Source organism: Strigops habroptila, chromosome 1 (assembly GCF_004027225.2).
Source record: "Strigops habroptila isolate Jane chromosome 1, bStrHab1.2.pri, whole genome shotgun sequence".
Lineage (NCBI taxonomy): Eukaryota > Metazoa > Chordata > Aves > Psittaciformes > Psittacidae > Strigops > Strigops habroptila.
In genome coordinates this window covers 152222546-152242983 of record NC_044277.2, presented here as the reverse complement: position 1 = coordinate 152242983, position 20438 = coordinate 152222546, and the positions used below count along the sequence as shown (strand labels likewise).

The window sequence follows — 20438 nt, the reverse complement described above, 5'->3', positions numbered from 1 at the left end:
ATCACTTAGAGAAAGGATTCTCACCCTCCCACAAGGAAAGCTCAGATCTCCTGCAGGGTTTCCACCTTTGGCCATTAAATCCTGTCAGTCTCAGACTCGGCATCAGGGGTCTGCCAGCGCAGTGAACCTTTGCTAGGACACAGGAGCAACCGAGCCACGCTTCAGTCATCTGACAGAGCCCATTTCCTGTACAAAGGGATCTGTACACCAAGTAATTTACTTCCTGAAGTGCCACACATACAGCTTTCCAGAGAGAACAGGCACTAACAACCCGCCTGCACCAGGAAGTCCAGTTTAAAAACCTACGCAGTACTGCACAGTGCAACAAGATCCTTTCATCATCCCACTGCCAACCATAACTCTTGATTATATGGTAACCAGTGGAAAACATAAGATGCATTTTCAGATATCCTCCACTTTTTCAAAATCCCATCTTTTTGTTCCCAGTCTGTTGGCTGGAAATAAGAATTGATACATTCAGTTGCCTTCCAAAACCATGAGCAAAATTAACTACACACAGCATCATCCCTGCAGCTACAGGTTAAACCGTCCTCCTGCAGGAAGTCCAATTCCTCTAATTGCTGACCAGATTCTGCATTCAGTTTTGGGAAAGAGATATTATTCACAAGATGTCTTTCTGAATCAAGTTTCTAACCAGGAACATTTTGCAACACTAACAGTATATTTCATTTATGATTCAACTTAGAAAGGTATCATACATTTCCCAGACCATTCTCTTGGAGCCAACAGAGTCCATTTAAAGTTTAAAGCAAGGAATAAGCAGCAAAGTTAAGTGAATTTACAACTTTTTTGACGCTACTCACAGTATCTGTTCTGTCTGTAGCACATGTCCAAGGTCAAGTACTGGGGGCCTTTACTTAGCAAAATGTTTCCTCTATAACATAATTTCCTCCTGATCAGAATTACAAAGCAGAAAGCATCACTGTCAAGTGAGGACAGGAAAAACACACAGAAAGAATGTAAATACCTGGGTTTCTCTGGGTGTACACCCATGTTCCTTTCCTAGTAAACCTCTGGTAACCCCACAGGCAAACTCCACCCTTGGCTGAGGGCAGCTCCCTTTCATCAGCCGGCTGCCTAACGGGAATCAGGTGCCCAGGCTGGGAACCTGGCTGCTGTGCTACCAGAGCAGCAGCTCATGGCTGGAGTCTCTCCTTCCCAAACCATCCCTTTTCATGTGGCTATTAGTGACCTGAAAAGAGTTACCATTAAGAGTTACATTGAGGTGCTGGAGCAGGGCCAGAGAAGGGCACCGGAGCTGGTGCAGGGCCTGGAGCACAAGTGTGATGAGGAACGGCTGAGGGACCTGGGGGGGTTTAGTCTGGAGAAGAGAAGGCTCAGGGGGGACCTTATCGCTCTCTGCAACTGCCTGACAGGAGGATGGAGCCAGGAGGGGGCTGGTCTCTGCTCCCAAGGAACAAGGGATGGGACAAGAGGAAACGGCCTCAAGCTGCACCAGGGGAGGTTTAGATGGAGCTGAGGAACAATTCCTTCCCCAGAGGGTGCTCAGGCATTGGAACAGGCTGCCCAGGGAGAGCACCAAACCTCAGACACAAAGCCCAGGGGGGTTGCTTTCACTAACCTGAGGAATGAAACGTTGTTCCTTAGAATCCTAGTTTAAAGCATTTTTCCTGAAGGCTAATAGCAGTATTGCCCATACTCGGGATAAGCCTGCGGTGTGCAGGAGGAGAGCGCTGCACCAAGGGGTCCTGCTTCCTCTCAAGCTCCCAAAATGGGAGGAAAAAGAAAAGAAGAAACGTTAGCAGTAACAATTCATCAACATTTTATTTAACAAAAAGATCAGTAACCCGACATTTAACGGTATCAAACTCCAAACAAAATATTTCACTGCTCCTTCTATAACAACTGTATTAAAAACCCCGATACAAAATGTTTTCATCCAATTGAAATACCAGGTTTTAAAAAGAGGGTCTCGGGGAGCCCCCAACCCACACATACAGATCTAGAAAAGCAAGAGACTAGACACAAAGCAGATAATGGAACACGAATCCCCTTCTCCTTGTCCTCAACAGTGTCTCACCAGAGGTGTATTTGTGCTCTTTACATGCAGTGTACTGAGGGGGGGTCATACTAAGGGGGTTTGTGTATTTCCTACTCAACAGCCTGGTCTACAGACCTAAAGGGTGCTTGTCCCAGGAGCACTCCCGGGGCTGATCTGATATGGAGGGACCGGCCAGAACCTTTGCAGACACAGAGGGATCTATTGATCGTGTCACTGTCTTTTTGGGTGTTTGCCGTGCCAGACTGCTCTGCTCCATGTCCTTCCTCCTCCCTCTAACAATTCCCAATACAGGAGACAGACGCCCAACACAACATCGATCGTGTCCAGTATTTCTGACAGTATTTGGACCCCGGAATAGCAATACTTGAAGTCTAACAACACTATAAATAAGGTTGCAGCTAGGGAGGTTTGGGCATCGCTGAGGGGAACTGTTTGAACAGGCCAGCCAGAGTCAGGGTTACTAATGAAATACAAGGCAGCTGGTAGCAGACTTTTACTCCGGAAGGTGAAAACCCAGCACACACACGGGTACAATTCTAGGCCTGTTTAATTTAATTCACAGCTTATGGAATTCTGCAATGGCATAGCTAGCAGCTGCATGCTCTGCAATTCGCACATCGGATGGCAAAGAGTCCTGGGAGGCTGTTCAGGTACTGGAAGGAGAGCTCATGCCTTCTGAAAGGGCTCAAGGGCTGCCCATTTGACAGGTTATTTTCATGGGGAATGTTTTCTGGTTCATTTTCCTGCACGAATATTTCAGGTACAGAAAGTATCTTAAAATGCTTTTAAAAGCACTCGGTAAGTTTTCTCTCTACCATCCACCCATCCATTATCCATCCATCCATTATCCATCCATCCACCCATCCATTATCCATCCATCCATCCACCCATCCATTATCCATCCATCCATCCACCCATCTATTCGCCCATCCCTTATCCATCCATCCATCCATCCACCACCCACCCGAGTGCCCGTGTGTTGCTCAATGAGAACATCTAATGTTTAGCACAAAGCCAGCCCCCGTGGCTCACGTCCAGCCGTACGCTCTGTTGACACATCCTGTCTTGAGGCACTGAACGCTTTCTTCAAATAGACCTAACGATTCCAACTGCAAAACCTCTTGCCATGTAGCAGCCTGCCAGCACAGCGGACAGACAGACACAGGCTGTGTGTCTGAGCGCTGACCTTTCAGAAACATGCCTGCCCAAACCCCTTCCAGTACGCACGTTCAAACAGTAGCTCAGCTCAGGACTCTGCTTTTTGGATCTTTACAATTCATCGTGTTCCTCTTTGGCCTCTTGGTCCTTCAACTTGAATTCCTCAGCGGTCACTTTACCATTTCCATCCCGGTCTTGATTGGTGAACATGTTTTTCACGATCTTTTCAAAATCAAAACCAGGAGCTAGTTTTCCTTTGCCCGAATCGACTTGAGCTTGGATGTACTCTGAAAACTGAGTGGAGGGAAAGGGGGAGAAAACAGCTCACAGTGAGACGGACATTTAAAACTGAATGAGTATTTACTTGTTGTTGACTGTTAGCATTTTACTAAGGGTGTGTAAAAGGACACACGCATAAAGCTAACAACCCAAACTGGACTAATGCGGACAGACACGTGAGGTTAAATTGCTCTTTGTGGATTTCCTCGCTTATTCCAGTGGGTCCTGGACCCCTAACAAGAAAATTTCAGATGCCAATGCAAGCAGCTCACACTGTAAGAGAAACATCCACCTGCATCTTACAAGAAACCACACATAAGGGACAAAGAGTGAAACACAGAAATGAGACTTTACGTATCAGAATACCATGAGATTTGCTAAAGTCTCTTCAGGCATTATGCCTCTGGCTCGCCTCCATGGTGAGAAAGGTTCCAAGGTTAGTTTTCCCTAAAAATCCTTTTCCTGATGTGTATGATGAAGTTATTCAATGTGATGTGACAACAGCTGACAGAGGCCATGCTGCTGGCTTGCCACAGACAAGAAGTCTGCAGTCAAACACAACCTTTTCAATTCCTGTGAGCTCTGGCACCTCTTGTTAAATAAGCTTCAGCAAGGAAAGCTACTCCTGACATTAACTTACACCTCCTAGGCCAAGCACCTCTCCTATCTCCTCAGCTTCTCCCTCTCCTCCTTGCTAGGTGACCAGCAAGATGTGCCAGCAACAGTCACATCCAACATCACTCATTCCCTAGGCTGCTAAAAGTGCTTTTCTTCTCTGCAAGAGCAGAAGTGGAGGTAAACATGAGAGAGAGGAGGAGAAGGAAGGAAGGAAAACAAAGACGTGGAAGACAGTGCTAGGGGAAGGGAAATGAGACTCTGGTTTTACCCCTTTGGCTTGTTAAAATGCTCAAAGGCATCTCATGTTGTTCCACAGGGCCCCAACCTGCCCCTTGAGTGCTGCAGGCAACACTACTCCAGCGAGGAGGGACACAAAACAGCGTGACAGAGAAAGGTGAAAAGGAAGAGTTAAGAAGAAAATAAAGAATACAACTCCTTTCTTAGCCATTCTTACATTAATTGCTTCTTTCTGGTTCTCTCTCTAAGGCTAAATAACCACAATTTAAGTAAGTGACATGTTGCCTTCCTGTTAACTTGACAACAAACACCATGTCAAAGAAAAGGAAGAGACAGAAGGGAAGGGAAAGGAAGGGAAGGGAAGGGAAGGGAAGGGAAGGGAAGGGAAGGGAAGGGAAGGGAAGGAAGGGAAGGGAAGGGAAGGGAAGGGAAGGGAAAGGGAAGGGAAGGGAAGGGAAGGGAAGGGAAGGGAAGGGAAGAGGAAAAGAGAAGAGAAGAGGAGAGGAGAGGAGAGGAGAGGAGAAGAGAAGAGAAGAGAAGAGAGAGAAGAGAAGAGAAGAGAAGAGAGAGAAGAGAAGAGAAGAGAGAGAAGAAGAGAAGGGAGAAGAGAGAAGAGACGAGACCCCATTCTTCAACATCTGCTGCGATGGTGTTAGGAGAAAACATCCTGATGATGGTGGCAGGAGAAAATCGCTGCAAGTGTTTCTCATTGTTTCAGCTTACCTCCTTCCAAAAGAACCTCTCCATCATGATTTCTGGTCTATTTCTTCAAACAGATTGGGAGAGACTTCCCCATTCCACACCAAACATGTACCCTTCGGGCAAGCCAGACACCAGTTCCAGCAGTTCAATGTCGAAAACCCAATACAGCACTTACCAGCACTTCTCCTTTCTGTCACAACAAATGGCAAAGAGGGGCATGATCCTCACGTACACTGAAGGGTCTATTTCCTTTTAATCCATAATTAAATTTCTCTTCCTGCTCCAACAGCAGCTTCTCTACTGCAATCCCCAAACCCCGTGATCCCAAGCCCCCCAAATCTTCCTGTTCACTTCAGCAGAGGTGACCAAAACATGAAGGAAGCTTTCAGGATAAAACTGCATCCATCTTTTATTCTTTACTTCTAAAACTGCAGGAATGAATCCGTTTTCCTTTATCTCACCCACACACTGTGTATCGAGGTGCTAACTGACAGACTCCAGAGTGTTCCAGCAGCTTGGGATGCTGAAACCATGGAAGGAGTTTGGTTTATTATTGACAAAGAAAAAGGAGGTCACCTCTAACCTCTGCCCAGCAGCAAACAAGCACATCTCTTCAGGTACCTGGGTACACACCAAGGCACTAACAAACCACACAGTGTTTCAGACCATGTAGAGCAAATGTCATCTGAATGATGGCAAATAGCTGTGACAGGTACTTAACACAGCAGACTTCTTAGGTTATGAGGAGATTTTCAATTTCTTACATAGAACTATGCAATTTTATGTAATAATATATATATAATACTCCTACTTTTTCGTGGAAGACAGGTACAAGTGAAAATGCTTCCTTATTTCTTATCACAAATTAATTCTCCATTAGGCTTGACAGTCTTTATAAAACACAAACTCTTCTGGAGCTATTCAAAGAACCCAGCAACTTATGCAACTGTTTCCATACACATGAGAGTTTGTTGGTGATCTCCTGCCTGACTCCTCTTCCTCGAGTCTTTTAACTCAGAGGAGCAGTAGCAACCACACATCTTGGGATACAAAAGCTCTTGTCGCTTCTATAGTGTTCTTTTCATTATTGTTGTCCCTGTCATTAAAAATGGATCTGCCTCAAATAATGACATGAAAAACCTCTAAAAAAAGATCCCATTCAAGGCACTCACCTTATGCCCTAAGGCACAGCAAGTAACAAACCCTGTGTACTTGTGTTTCAGTTACTCAAGAGATGCTAAGTGGAGGTGCATTAGGATTCACTCACCAACTCCATCTTCTCCATACCCAAGATGAGGTGGAATAACGACTGTTCGGCGTTCCCCAACACACATGTCTTGCAGGCCCATGTCCATCCCCACCACCACCTGCCCAGGACCCCAGGACATGTTGTAGGTCTTGCCAAGGCTGTGTCTGGAGAGGAAAGGAGGAAGAAGACGACTTATAAAAGCCCTCAACATACAGTAGAGGATTTCTGTTGTTCCAAATTACCACAGAAAGAGCAGTTTCTAGTTAGTGTCCTGCCATTACCAAAAATTAACTACATGCCCAATGTTCTGTTCTACCAAGCAGTTACCTGAAGTTGTTCCCAAGGTAGCAAGTTATGGCCAACACCAAACAGAAGCGTCCCTGCTGCTGACAAGGCCTCTGATATTAAAATGATAAGCTTCTTGAATGCAATCCAATTAAAATCATTAATCCTGCAACTAAAGCCCCCAAAGGTGTTTTATCTCAAACAAGGCTTTTTGCCTTTCACATAATTCTTAACTAATTAAGTTGGACTTCTTAGCAGATGTCCAAATTCCAGAGGTACATTTGTTCCAGAACTACCAACCTGTAAGGATCAGGGTGCATTCACACGGATCAGCCAGCACTGTAATAAAATCAGTCACTACAACGTAGTAGTCACTGAACCAACACAGCATAGAAGTATCTCACATACTACTCCTGCTATTTAACTATATTGTATTTTGAATTCTACCTTACTGCTGGTGGCTTATTTCTAAACTTAGACATTATCACAACTTAAAGCCCCAGAAGTTAAACACATCTTGTGATTCTAAAAGCAGAGTTTGCAGTGTTATACGTGGTATGTGTCACAACACCAGCACCTAGATTGAGATGAGCTCTGAGCAGAAGCTCTTCCCTGTGAGGGTGCTGAGGCGCTGGCACAGGGTGCCCAGAGAAGCTGTGGCTGCCCCACCCCTGCAGTGTTCAAGCCAGGTTGGACACAGGGGCTTGGAGCAACCTGCTCTAGTGGAAGGTTGTCCTGCCCGTGGCAGGGTTGGAGCTGGATGAGCTTTAACATCCTTCAACCCAAACCAGGCTGTGACACTATGATTCTCTGACCCTTTCTCCTGGCAGTCTCCTTTCTTTGGTTATTTGGCTTGGCTGTGCCACCACAGGACACGCTGGTACAAGAGTATTATTTGGAAAGAAAATGATTCAGTGGCTAGGAGGTCAGCCTTAAAATTAGGAGCACGAGATTCATGATCTTTGGTTCTCTATAAACTGCTTCGAATAAGACAGTCTCCACATCCCTTGCTTCCTGCTACAAAATGAGCATTCCTGCCATATAAAAGGTGTTTTGATTCCAAACACATTACTTGCATACATACTCGCCTACAGCATCACATTAAGAGCTTCATGTCAGCCAGCTTTTTCAGCTCTGCAAGCTATGGTGTACACTGTGAAAACTATGAGCTGCTTCCTACATTAATTATAACCTGCTTAAAAATAGCTTTTCCCAACTTCCCTTCCAAAAAGAAATCTTCCAATCTAAATAGCGATCACTTGCACTACTCAAAGATGAAGGTGGCAAAAAAAAGCGAGCAGAAACATTCTTGTAGCTGCAGCAACCAGTGCCATGGGCTCACTTCAGTTCTACATGAGGCAGGAGCAGTCTCTTGCTTCCCTCATCAACCTACTGCCAACAGGAAGGAGGAAGAGGAAATGATCATCACCACCATAATCAAGCCCTCTGATAGTTCTCCATGCTGACACCAACAACATAATACACAAAAAACTAGCACCCATGTGTGTCCAGATGTGAAGGGTGACCTTTTACTATACACCACACTCAAAGAACAGCTTTAACAAGCCCTACACCACACAGACCTACCAGACCTCTCTTGGGAGCACCTGAACCCAGACAGAGGGAGCAAATCCTGCCCAAGAAACTGAACACACTCAGGCAGTTCATTCATACTGAGCCCAGTGTCGGACACCTGAACTGCCACACAGACAACCTCCTTCATCACTCCACCTGTAGTGTCTATGTTCTTCTCCAACACACTCCTACACCCTCTTTGTTCCCAGTTCTCTCATTATGCTACAGAATCATAGAATCAACAAGGTTGGAAAAGAGCTTTAAGCTCGTCAAGGTCCAACCGTTCCCAGCACTGCCAAGGCACCACTAACCCATGGCGCTGAGGGCCTCATGTATATGATCTGTGAACACTTTTAGGGACAGTGACCCCAGCACTGCCCTGGGAAGCCTGTTCCCAATGCCTGAGCACCCTCTGGGGAAGGAATTGTTCCTCATCTCCATCTAAACCTGCCCTGGTGCAGCTTGAGGCCGTTTCCTCTTGTCCATCCCTTGTTCCTTGGGAGCAGAGACCAGCCCCCTCCTGGCTCCATCTCCTGTCAGGCAGTTGCAGAGAGCGATAAGGTCCCCCCTGAGCCTTCTCTTCTCCAGACTAAACCCCCCAGGTCCCCAGCCGTTCCTCATCACACTTGTGCTCCAGGCCCTGCACCAGCTGCCAGGGATATTCTCTTTACCAGGGAATTTACTTACGTTGAGTCTAGCAAAGGTACCATCCAGGAGCGAAGCATTTGTAGTGATACTTCAAGTAATCTCCCTTCTTACTCAGGACGGTGCAGTTGGAAGGTTTATAAGTTCACAGTAATGCTGACTGAATCTGAGGGGTTGTGGAAGTCAACACGTGGATGTCAAAGACCAGCACTGCAGATCCTGGAATCTTCCCTAAATAGGAAGAAAATTAAAGAGTAGAGAAAGAAATGGTACCCAAACAGGCTTACAGTGACCAGTCTGCATCCTGTAGGAATATGTATTCCCACTGCGCCTGCTCCCAAGTTATTTTGCTCTTCTCATTCAGAATTAAAGGATTATTTAACTACTGCAAGCTGCATCCAGTGAAGGAGAAGCAGTGGAAAAAAGCATTAAAACCTCAGTTCAATGGTGAAGGAGAAAGACTGCATCACTCTGAATTTGAACAATATGCTGAAATGAAGCAATAACCAGGTATTTCCTGTGACCTTCCTAAATAACTGAGTTGTGTTTCATGTACCAATTCATTGCTGAGCATCGAAATTCCCATAGGACTTTGCATACTTCGAGGAAGCATCATGTCTAAAAGGTGACATTACCTTACAACGTCCTGACAGCAAAGCACCTCTTCTCCTCCTCCTTCCCAGGACAATGTGCAACTGCATTACAGGACTAACAGGCACATCCTGACCCGGGGAATGGGGTTTGTTGGTAAAGAGCCTGATTCCCAAACCAAACCAGCAGAGAATTTACATTCCCAGAGGAGAGGCCTTTTTGCCTAAGTCACTTTTCCCAAGTAACACCCCAGGAGGTACCTTTTGAAACACCAGCCTTAGGTCTGTGACTGGTGTGAAGGGTTACCACCTCCAACCTCTCTACAAGCGATCTCTGTAGGTGCTAATGAGTTTTCCCAAAGGAATGATAATTGTATGTTACGCACACACTTTGCTGTTACATCCATCCACCCCTTACAGAGGTGGTTTAGGAGTCCCCAAAAGCTGGGTCTGTGGAAAGAACGAGGAAGAAAACACGAGCTCCTTCAGCACAGAGAGCTTGTGAAGACACACAGGAAGGAAGATCTCACCCTGCAGAGCTCCTGGCACCCAAGTGCCAGTCTCAGACACCGACCATCCACACGAGTTCAGGTCACCGATGACATGTGAGGTTGTTCTGCATTCTTCCTGCCCTACCTATTAGTTAATTAAGCTCATTTTGCAAATCCTGGGTGTAATCCTGTCAGCTCTATGCCCACAAAATAACAACCTAAGTCTTTCAATGCCAAAAAAAAAGGGAACTACACACAAATGCACTCAACAATAAAGGAAACATCATTAATTCATTACAGAAGACTTCAATGAAAAGTCGAGCTCACCTCTTCCTTCTTCTCCATATCCAAGGTGAGGGGGGATGATTATTCTCCTTTTTTCACCAGTGCACACACCAAGCAAACCCTCATCCATTCCAGCAATGACATAACCTTGCCCAACGTAGGTGTCATACGTGCGGTTCCGTGAATAGCTGTGGGAAATGCATGTTAGCAGCGTGAGGAGTGCTCCTGCAAACACAGAACCCTGCAGGAGGGCTGCAACACGATCCTGAAACCAGTTCAGGTCATTAAGGAGCACTTGAGAGGCACAATGCAATGACCACGTTCAATGAATCCAGGCCACCAAGTTTCCTCAGTCAGCGATCGCTCGCTATCTGGCACTGGGACCCTGGTTAGGGAACAGCTTATCTGCAAACAAACACATTTCTGCTATATCTTTAAACTCACTTCTTTCTGTATTTTAGATTAAAACACGTTTTGATAAGTAACCGAAGAAAACCCAGTTCTCTCTTTTAAGTTTTCCTCTGCCCTGAATCTACTTTAGTAGGTGCTTATCAACTAGATGTAGTTTACGTTCATTCTCATGAGACACCCTTCAGACTATATCTCATTTTGCAACCACAGCTATGTAGTACAACTACTACAAGGAGAAGGTGGGATGCACATCATTAAAATGAGTCACACCAACAAACACTATCAATACTATCCCTCCCTTCCAACTATGCCAATCACTTCTATGCAGGCTGAAGGATCTGCTTCAACACCTAATGACAGAAACAAAACAAGCCCACACCAACAAATGAGGTTTATTACAAGGATGTGCCTGTCTTCTGCCTTTCTTCTACATGAAGGCACAACCCAAGGAAGGGAGGGCAGAAAGGTTTTAATTCATCTTTTCAAGTTAACTCTGGGGAAGAGTTAACCAGGACAGACCCTGATGTAATTCAACTGCTCTGAGCCCAGACAGCCCTGGCTGAGCTGCCACTATTGCAGAGGGAAAAACCACAGCAGCTGTAGCAGCACTAAACAATCTTCCATGAGTTTATTTTGTACAACATTTTACCATGGCTCATCTTCAAGTCTTTTCAGCTACTTGTGCCAACTGTTCTGAAACTGGAGTGAAAGTAGGGTGCTGCTTAGTGAAGAGCAACCAACAGTGGCAGGCAGCTACAAGGGTATTTATTATTCATCGTATAATTCTGTACACGAGTCTCACATGCCCACAGAGCTTTGAATTCGACACGACAACAGTCCCTCTTCCTTTATCACAGAAACCCCATCACTGAGTTCAGTCCTGAAAGACATCAGCCTCCAAAATGCAACCAGTTTTCAAGTGCAAATGGAAAGAGTGTCTTGAGATTAACCTTAAATGAGCCACTAGCATGTTGACTCCCAGTTCTCAGGACATACAATGGGAATCATATTGACCTGCTCTCTCTTCAGTAGCATCACCTATTTGGCAGATAAGCTTTATGGAGCAAAAAGTCTTCAGGCACGTGTGTCTGAAGCATACATGGCTTCACGAGGTGGATCACCACCCCTAGATGGCGTCTGTGATAGTCATAACACAAAGAGGTCTTTGTCTTCCTTCCTATATCGAAAAGTTTTCTATGAGGTTTTTAAGAGGACTCCAACTCCACTCAAAAATCGCAAAAAAGAAGGAAAAGCAAATAACTGGATCTATTCTGGACAGACAGACAAGTCAAAGTGCAAACGGGATCTGCAGGGCTGGAATGCCTGCTTACCTGGAATCAAACAATGTGCCATCCAAGAGCGTGCCGTTGTAATGGTACCGGAGGAAATCCCCCGCCTGGCTCCTCCGCTCGCAGGACTCGGGCACATGCTGGTTCTCAATAGCAATGCCATCTTTGGGGTTATGGAGGTCCAGCAAAACCACATCAAAGACAAGGGATGCTTGGCCAGGAATCTCCTTACCTACAGAAGTGTTGGAGCAGAAAATTGGTTAGAAACAGCAGAAGAAAAGTAACCTATGGCTGATAATCAAGCACCTACCCTCGCAAAATAAACCAGCATAATCTGCTTCTAGTCAGTCATTTTAAGTGGGTTTGTCACTCAGTTCTCCAACTCAGTTATTTCCTTCTGTTCCTACTGTGGTGGCACTGCCTCACTAAGAACAGCCTCTTCAGCAACACCTATTTTAGTCAATATAGCTCCATCCAAGCCGTGTGGTTTAGCCCACCAGTATTTCCAACACACTCCATGGAAGTGCATAAAATAACCATCAGAAGACAAATGTGGCACATTTATTCTTCCCATCATGTTAATATCAAAACAGGAGACCACATGATGGAGTTGAACAAGGGTAAGTTGAGTATCTCAGTGAAAAAGTACCTTTCCATCCATACACAAACCACAGTGTGGGTTGTTTTGACTGAGAACCATTGAGATCAAACCCAGCTCCCCCCAGTTTTGTTATCCACGGCTATCACAGTTCATGGTAACGAAGTCGTGGAAGGGGGATGAAACCTTGGACACCACAGACATATCCTTAAATATTAGAGGAGGGAAAGAATTTAAGGAAGAGTTCCAAACTATACCCAAGTGTCTCCTCATTTAACATGGGGACCTCTGCGTATGACCTGCAGGCTGCACACAGCCTCATACGACAATTAATCCATCCTCTAGATTATATTCTCTGAATGAAATAAAATTTTAGTATATAAAGATTACAATTTTATCCCAAAAAAACCCCAAAAACCTTGTACTTTCTAACCAGTCCAACCCTGCATCTAATACATTATAATACATTTTGAACCTCTCTCTCCACCACTTTGTTCCATCTGTCTGGAATGGGTAATAATGCTGCCCATAAAGTTAAAATACACAAAGTACAAGTTTGTTTTAAAATGTTAATTACTTATATCAAAAATATAGTAATAACTTTTACCATCTCCTTCTTCTCCATATGCCAGGAAAGGTGGTATTGTGATTATACGCTTCTCTCCTACACACATTCCCAAGAGACCCTGCTCCATACCAGGAATCAGCCACCCAATTCCTACATAGGTATCATAAGTCCGCATCCGATTATGGCTAAAAATGAAATAAGGAAAGAAAAACACAAACAAAACACAACTAAATGTCAGACAGAACAGTATTAATCTTTAAAAGCCCCATGCTTTTAAAGATTAATACACATTAAAGCACAGTATCACCAGCAGTGCGCCCTGGTAGCCAAGCAGCCACCAGCATCCTGGCCTGTCCCAGCACCAGTGTGGCAGCAGGGCCAGGGCAGGGACTGTCCCCCTGCACTGGGCACTGGTGAGGCTGCACCTCGAATCCTGTGTCAGTTCTGGGCCCCTCACTGCAAGAGAGACATTGAGGTGCTGGAGCGGGGCCGGAGAAGGGCACCGGAGCTGGGGCAGGGCCTGGAGCACAAGTGTGATGAGGAACGGCTGAGGGACCTGGGGGGGTTTAGTCTGGAGAAGAGAAGGCTCAGGGGGGACCTTCTCGCTCTCTGCAACTGCCTGACAGGAGGATGGAGCCAGGAGGGGGCTGGTCTCTGCTCCCAAGGAACAAGGGATAGGACAAGAGGAAACGGCCTCAAGCTGCACCAGGGCAGGTTTAGATGGAGCTGAGGAACAATTCCTTCCCCAGAGGGTGCTCAGGCATTGGAACAGGCTGCCCAGGGCAGGGCTGGAGTCACCGTCCCTGCAAGTGTTCACACACCGTGTAGCCGAGGCCTCAGCGCCATCGGTTAGTGGTGGCCTTGGCAGTGCTGGGAACGGTTGGACTTGATGATCTTAAAGGTCTTCTCCAACCTGGTTGATTCTGTGGTTCTATGCTGTAACTCACAAGTTGCTGCTGCAAAAAGCCTGCTCCTTGATTTACCAAGGACTGGCTGGGCAGTGTCTTCCAGAGTACTTAGCTATTTCAGGAACCTAACAGAGGTCTTGAAAAGTGGCTCACAAACCTAACGGCAGCTGTTACTAAAGCATTATCTTCCACTGAACTTCAATGAAGTCCACATGCTGCAAACTTCAAATCTCAGCATGAAAGTTTTAGCAGCTCAATTTCATTACAAACTCTGCTTAGTTTAGAAAGCTTGTTTCTAACTTGAACAGCTATGCTGCAGTGGTTATAGAAATTTTGAGCTGATTGCAATAAATAGTGATCTTGGTTTGTAATGCCCATGAAGAAACAATGTACTGTTTTACTGGTCTGAGTCAGTACCTCTGCCCTATAACCTCTAAGTAAGTTACTGACACTCAGATGATGCTTTTATTTCCTGTTTTTCTCAGCAATTAGCATTAATTGTTACACTAGTGAAGGGGGAGTAAATGATGGGTTTAAGTGAGATGAGATACCTACTAAAATACACAAAGACACACAACCCAGCTGCATACCTTGAATCAAACAGGGTCCCATCTAGGAATGTTCCATTGTAATGGTATCGTACGAAGTCAGACACCTGCACTGTCCGAGGACACTTCTCAGGTTTGAAGTAAGTCTGAACCTGCACTTCGTCCTCCAAGTTCCAAAGATCTATCAGGAGCACATCGAAATGGAGCACAGCATTGGGGGGTATCACACCAGCTGCAAAAGCAGAACAACACAACCAGTTTCATTTCCCTTTTTCTACAGGGCATCAGCAAAAAGGGAACAAATCCATGCACATCCTAAAAAAAAGGCACAGTGCACACCTTATTCCTTGTAATGCTTATATCCCCCTGGCCCCTTGTCACTGTTGCAGCTACTTAAGGGGCAGTATCTGGCAGCATGAACTGTTATCAAACACATTCATTGGGCAAACTGATCTTGATTTAGCATTTGTTGCCTCTGTTGAGCCTGTAGAGCAAGGCTGCTTCTGGCAATGGCAAGACCTTGTGCAGCACTGCCATCCCAAACCACAATAAGTATTTAACACCGAGGTGGGTATAAACACGTTGTGAACTTCAGCAGCAAGCTGCATTTGCTGAAGGTCCTGGAGAGTCAACAGCTCTTCCTTCAGCATGCAGGGGGAGCCTGGAGATATTAGCCAGGCTTAACAAACACCCCTGAGCAGGGCAGAACCTCTCTGAAATTCACTACTTGCCATTTCTACTCTTCTGTGTCTCCGTTCTCTACGTGCTCTGCTGAATCCCCTGCACATCAACTCCCTGCTGGCCCAGGGCTGTACTTACAGACACCTTCACTTCCATAGGCGAGCTTGGGGGGGATCTGCACAAAGCGCCGCTCGTTCACGCACATCCCAACCAGAGCTTGGTCCATCCCAGCAATAAGTTGACCTTTTCCCACAAACACGTTGAACGTGGATCCTCTGTCATAGCTAAAGGGGGAAGAGAGGGCAAAAACATCAGCAGTTCGTTTTGGGCTTGGAGCAACCTGCTCTAGTGGAAGGTGTCCCTGCCTGTGGCAGGGGGTTGGAGCTGGAGGAGCTTTAAGGTCCCTTCCAACCTAAACCTTTCTACCATTCCACCACTTTGGTGAGTAACACCACAAAAATATGACACCAGATTGATAAGCTTTATAATGAGACATCATGGTTGGGGACTTTCTGTGGGAGAAGAGGAAAAGGGAAAAGGTGCCTTTTTGAATACTAGTGGTGAGATTGGCCAGTGGTTATTTATTTTCTCCAGCTGGTTACTTATTTTCTCCTCCACATTCCCAGCTCTCACTTCAAGCACAGAGACATGCTTTAAACAACAACTTTGCCTGAACAAGAACCAAAAGAACTAAATGACCTTCCACTATGATAATACATGAGCATCTGAAAGGTAAAAGCAATGATGCTTAAATGGGTTTAAGTTTCCCAGCGAGGCCGGAGAACATCAGCATTGCCACAGCAGAACACTAACATCAGCTTCCGTGCGTTGTCTGACCACCTTAAATCTGCACAACGCTCCCGCCTGGCCGTGCCTGAATTACTGCTGCTATTTAACATTCTGAAGCGATGTATAAACATAGAGCAGGAAGGATTTCAAAAGCTTCATGCCTATTTTTAAGCCTTTGCTGCTTCCATTTTCTCAAATTCCTTTTCTCATTTAAAGGGCTTTATTTCAGTTGTCAGATAAAAGGCAGCCCTGGAAAAAAAAAAATGTAAATACAAAAGAAATGCTTGTGCCTCTTTTCCTGCTGAAACACTCTGGAAAGCAGCCAGGAGCTAGATATTGCTAGGGAAATGATGTCAAACTTTCCTTCCAGGACCATACGCATCACTTCCACAACACACTGAGCCTCCCAACAGGCCCGGAGCCTCAAATCCCTCAAGTATCCCGCTGAGTGACCTCTCTGTTTGCTCCATCATTCTCTCTTCTGGCAACCACTTCCCTTAGAACAGCCAGCCCTCTATACAGAGCACTGTACAGAGCACTCACTTTCGGTTGTGCAAATATCCCTATTCCCAGGCAAGGGTGGAAAATGTTTAAATTAGCTCCTGCCAAATCCTGCTATACGTGCAAAAACATAAAGAAGATGTGAAGAGTAGTAACAGGTTCTAAGAAACCAGAAATTTGCCAGATATAAACCTACAGCAAAGACGACATTGATGCTAAGCAGAGAACTGGGCAAAGCAGTGAACTGACCACGCAGCTCTGGACGAGTGACTCTGCTGATTCCTTAAAAATAAGTCAAATTAGTTTCTGTTAGTGGAATTTCCCAAATTAATAGCAGATGATGAGGCAAGCTGCTTCAGACTTGAAGCTGCAGATCGTTCAATGGCCATGGAAATAGAAGTGCGAATACTGATGGGGGGGGAATAAATAGGCGCACAATAAAGAATAAACATGGTCATGATTACTAAGAGCCTGTCAACAGCGTGGTAGGAAGAAGAGCAGGATGACCACCTCTGCTTGGGAATACAGGACGATAGTCTTAAACTGCAAGAATAATTCCAGCAGCTGAGGAAGGAACAAAGTTCCTCAGTTCAACACCCGGAGTGCCTTCTAGGCCGATTTCATAGCAGTCTTTGATGCTGGTAAACACTTCCCCAAACCTACAAAATACCCTAAAATCAACAGGCTTTTTGTCAAGCAACACAGACAAGTAGAAAATGAGCTTTTCCATAGGCTAATTTTACTATGTATTGACTGTATGCAGGGAACACTAAAGATTTTACGACAAATACTCCAAAATATTTCTTCCATTAAGCTAGAGGACATAAACCCCTCCTCATTTTCCACTGTCTTAACAAGACCATCATTGTCATTGATAGTAACAATAGACCACAGTGAATAACAAAAACCTATATCAGTGTGAAAGAAAACAATATGAGCTGAACAAACCTGACTTTATGCACCCTTTTGAAACGAAGGCAGCCATACAGATCCCCAAGTTCAATTAGACTATCACTGATGTTATTGATTTACTGATGTTCAGACGTCCCAAAGAGATAAATGCTGCGCAGTTCTGCACAGCCTGCTCCTGCCCCAAATAACTGAGAGCCAAATGACAAGGACCTTGGAATGAAGTGAGAGCCAACATCTGGGAAGCCCCTCCAGATGCCCTGCCTCGGTGCAGGCATGTGCTGGTCCCGCTCAGCCCACAGTATAAGCCTCGGTGTGTATGTGCAGAGAGCAGAAACGCATTTCTCAGCACACGGCTGGTTTTCCAATTGCCGCATACTTGCAAACCGAGCCGTGAGGATGCTGCCCTGTGTGTGTGCGTGTCCTCACATCTGCAGCTCAGCATGATTCTCCAAGAGTCTCACTTGCCAATGAGTTCACTGTCCTCGCTGTGCCTCGTCACTGAAGCCGCACCAACTCCAGCTACTGCATCCCAAACGTTACCCGGAGCAGCGCTGGGGAAGGGGCACCACCAGCCACTTCAGCTCCAGAGGAAGAGCTGAGCTTGCTTTGAAGGACAGCTACTTCCCTAAGGCACCAGATTCTCCTTGAAGCACAAGGAAGATTAGCAGGATTACTGAAAAGACATTTTGGTTTTTCTTTCTGATCAGTGGCAATGAATGAAACAAGAAAAAACAAATAAGCCATCGGCAGCATCAACATTCCTCACAAGCTCCTGATCCCACTGTTTAGGCTGCCTGATCCTAAAATAACAGCAGGAAAGCAGCCAGGTTCTTCACTGTACATAGGTCAACTTATCCAAAAACTTCTATGTAAGCACAGCCTGACAACTCTTACTTTTCTGGCAATGATAATGATTCAGAAATGTTTGCATTCCAGAAGGTTTGAGCCTGGAGAAGACATAGGAAACATACAGAACGAAATGGGAAGGGCACTGTGAGAGCCTCCGATACCATATGCGCTCCTGTTTACCAGGCTAACCGAATATCCTTACGGTCTCCTCTCTCGGCGCAGAAAGGTCCTGCTCGGCGCCTTGGAGAAGCAGCTGGAAGAATGCAGTGGGGATCCGTCTGGGCACGCAAACCACTGGGAACCGGACCCAGCCTCACAGAGCGCTCTCTCACCCCCAGTGCCCCGCAATCACACCCCAGCTCTTCATCCTTCCACATTCCACAGGCACCTTCCCATGGGGGCCCTGTGTCCTCGCTCGCACCGCACTGCCCAGCTTGCCACTGACCTGCTTCCAAGCGCTCACCCCAAAAGCGCCCACGGGATGAGCTGCACCGAACCTCGACCGCAACATCCATCCCCAGCAACACCCTCGGGGGACCGCGCCGCTCGCTGCGCCGCTCTCCCCTAGAGCACCCTCGCAGGAACCCAACCCCGAGGGGGCTGCCGGCCAGACCTGGAGTCGAAGCGGGTGCCGTCGGGGAAGGAGCCGAGGTAGTGGTAGCGCACGAAGTCTCCGGGCCGCACGGCCCGCGGGCAGCTCTCGGGCACGAAGCGCCGCTCGACGCGGAGCTCGGCGCCGTCCGGGGGGGGCTGCGCGGCGGGCACCGGCGGCGCCTGGCAGGCGGCCCAGCTCACCAGCACGGCCGGCAGCACCAGCAGCGCCCCGCAGCACCGGCCCCGCCGCCGCACGGCCGCCGGCCCCGCCATGGAGCGCTGCGAGCGGGCAGCGCACGGCGCAGGGAGGGACGGAGGGAGACGGAAAGAAAAGGGGGAGAAGGGGGGGAGCCCGCCCGCTCCTCCTCCCGCCGCTGCGAACTTGCAGACGTGGATGGAGCGCTCCCAGCCGGGACGGGGAGGAGCAGCCTCGGCGCCAGCTCCCCACACCCCGCCGCGATCGCTCCCCCGTCCGTCCGTCCGTCCGTCCGTCCCACCGGGGGCCGGTGCGACGTGGCGCTGCCCCCGGGCCGCCCTCCCGGCCTGTCCTGGTCCCCCCCCTCCCCTCCGCAGACATCCAGAAGCTCTTCAGCCTGGGAGGGAGCGAAGGCACCGGGGACGGTTGGTGCTGGGCTCGTACCGCACGTGTGCTCCCTGCGCGGGTTGGGATAGTTGTAGGTTTAAAAATCCCGTCGCAAATGTGCCATTTTTAGATCAAAACTCCGCAGGTAACAAGGTGGTGTTGGCATCTGCTGCTTGGTGAGCACCAGTCACAGGTATCTGCAACACCCTGCCAGGGAAACGGTGCGAAAGAGATGGAGAAAATGACCTGAGAAGCAGCCAGTGAGGCACCAGCGCCCATGAGGCATCACAGCCCCGACCAGCCAGCTCTCCCCTTCTCCTCCCTCTTGATCTTGCTGAGGAGGAACTCAGATTTGTTCTTCCTTGGAAGTGTTCAAGGCCAGGTTGGACACAGGGGCTTGGAGCAACCTGCTCTAGTGGAAGGTGTCCCTGCCCGTGGCAGGGGGTTGGAGCTGGATGAGCTTTAAGGTCCCTTCCAACCCAAACCATTCTGTGATTCTATGATAAGTTTTCGTTATTGATACACTATTAAACAAGCATAACCTCCACTCAGGTGGAGCACTCGTGACAAGAAACCACTGAAGGTGGGACAGTGATCAATGCCTGAGTGTTGTGTTCCATAGGCCCAGCTCCCCATTCCTCACAGAGCCACCAACACGCTCCATCACCCCGCAGCCGAAGGGATGCAGCCAAACAAAGCGTTTCTCAAGTGCTTTCTAGGAGATGGTGGCTGCTCGATGACCTAACCCGTGAAAAAAGTTGGCAACTCAGGCAGCTATTTGAAGATAACCAGATTTGCCGCTACAGATCCAACAACAGTCATGCTGCAGGTCCCAAACCAGCCCTGCAAAGCATCCTTGAAACAAGAGTGTAGATTGTCTGGCAGTTGCCTAGGTTGAAATAGCTTATTTTGATGTTAGTTTGTATGGACACGCTTATTTTCTTAAGGAGAACTCACAGCTCACCACTGGAGTATGTTGATACAACCAACACAAAGCTCGCCCTGCATCTGGCACTTCTTTTTGCCAGGTGGTGACACAGCCTTTGGGT

The 20438-nt window shown here is 47.1% G+C and overlaps 1 protein-coding gene across 1 annotated transcript; it reads right to left on the bottom strand.

Moving 5' to 3' along the window:
* Nucleotides 1-1787: 1787 nt before the first annotated feature.
* On the bottom strand, nucleotides 1788-19116 carry FKBP9 (FKBP prolyl isomerase 9). Its single transcript, XM_030509263.1, is given in 17 exon segments — nucleotides 1788-3498; nucleotides 5063-5090; nucleotides 5092-5139; nucleotides 5141-5197; nucleotides 5199-5224; nucleotides 6306-6451; nucleotides 8835-8848; nucleotides 8850-8873; nucleotides 8875-8934; nucleotides 8936-8982; nucleotides 8985-9023; nucleotides 10201-10346; nucleotides 11901-12090; nucleotides 13064-13209; nucleotides 14523-14712; nucleotides 15300-15445; nucleotides 18826-19116. Coding segments are annotated over 17 exon segments (1746 nt in total). The 5' UTR covers nucleotides 19080-19116; the 3' UTR covers nucleotides 1788-3313.
* Between the last annotated feature and the right edge of the window lie 1322 nt (nucleotides 19117-20438).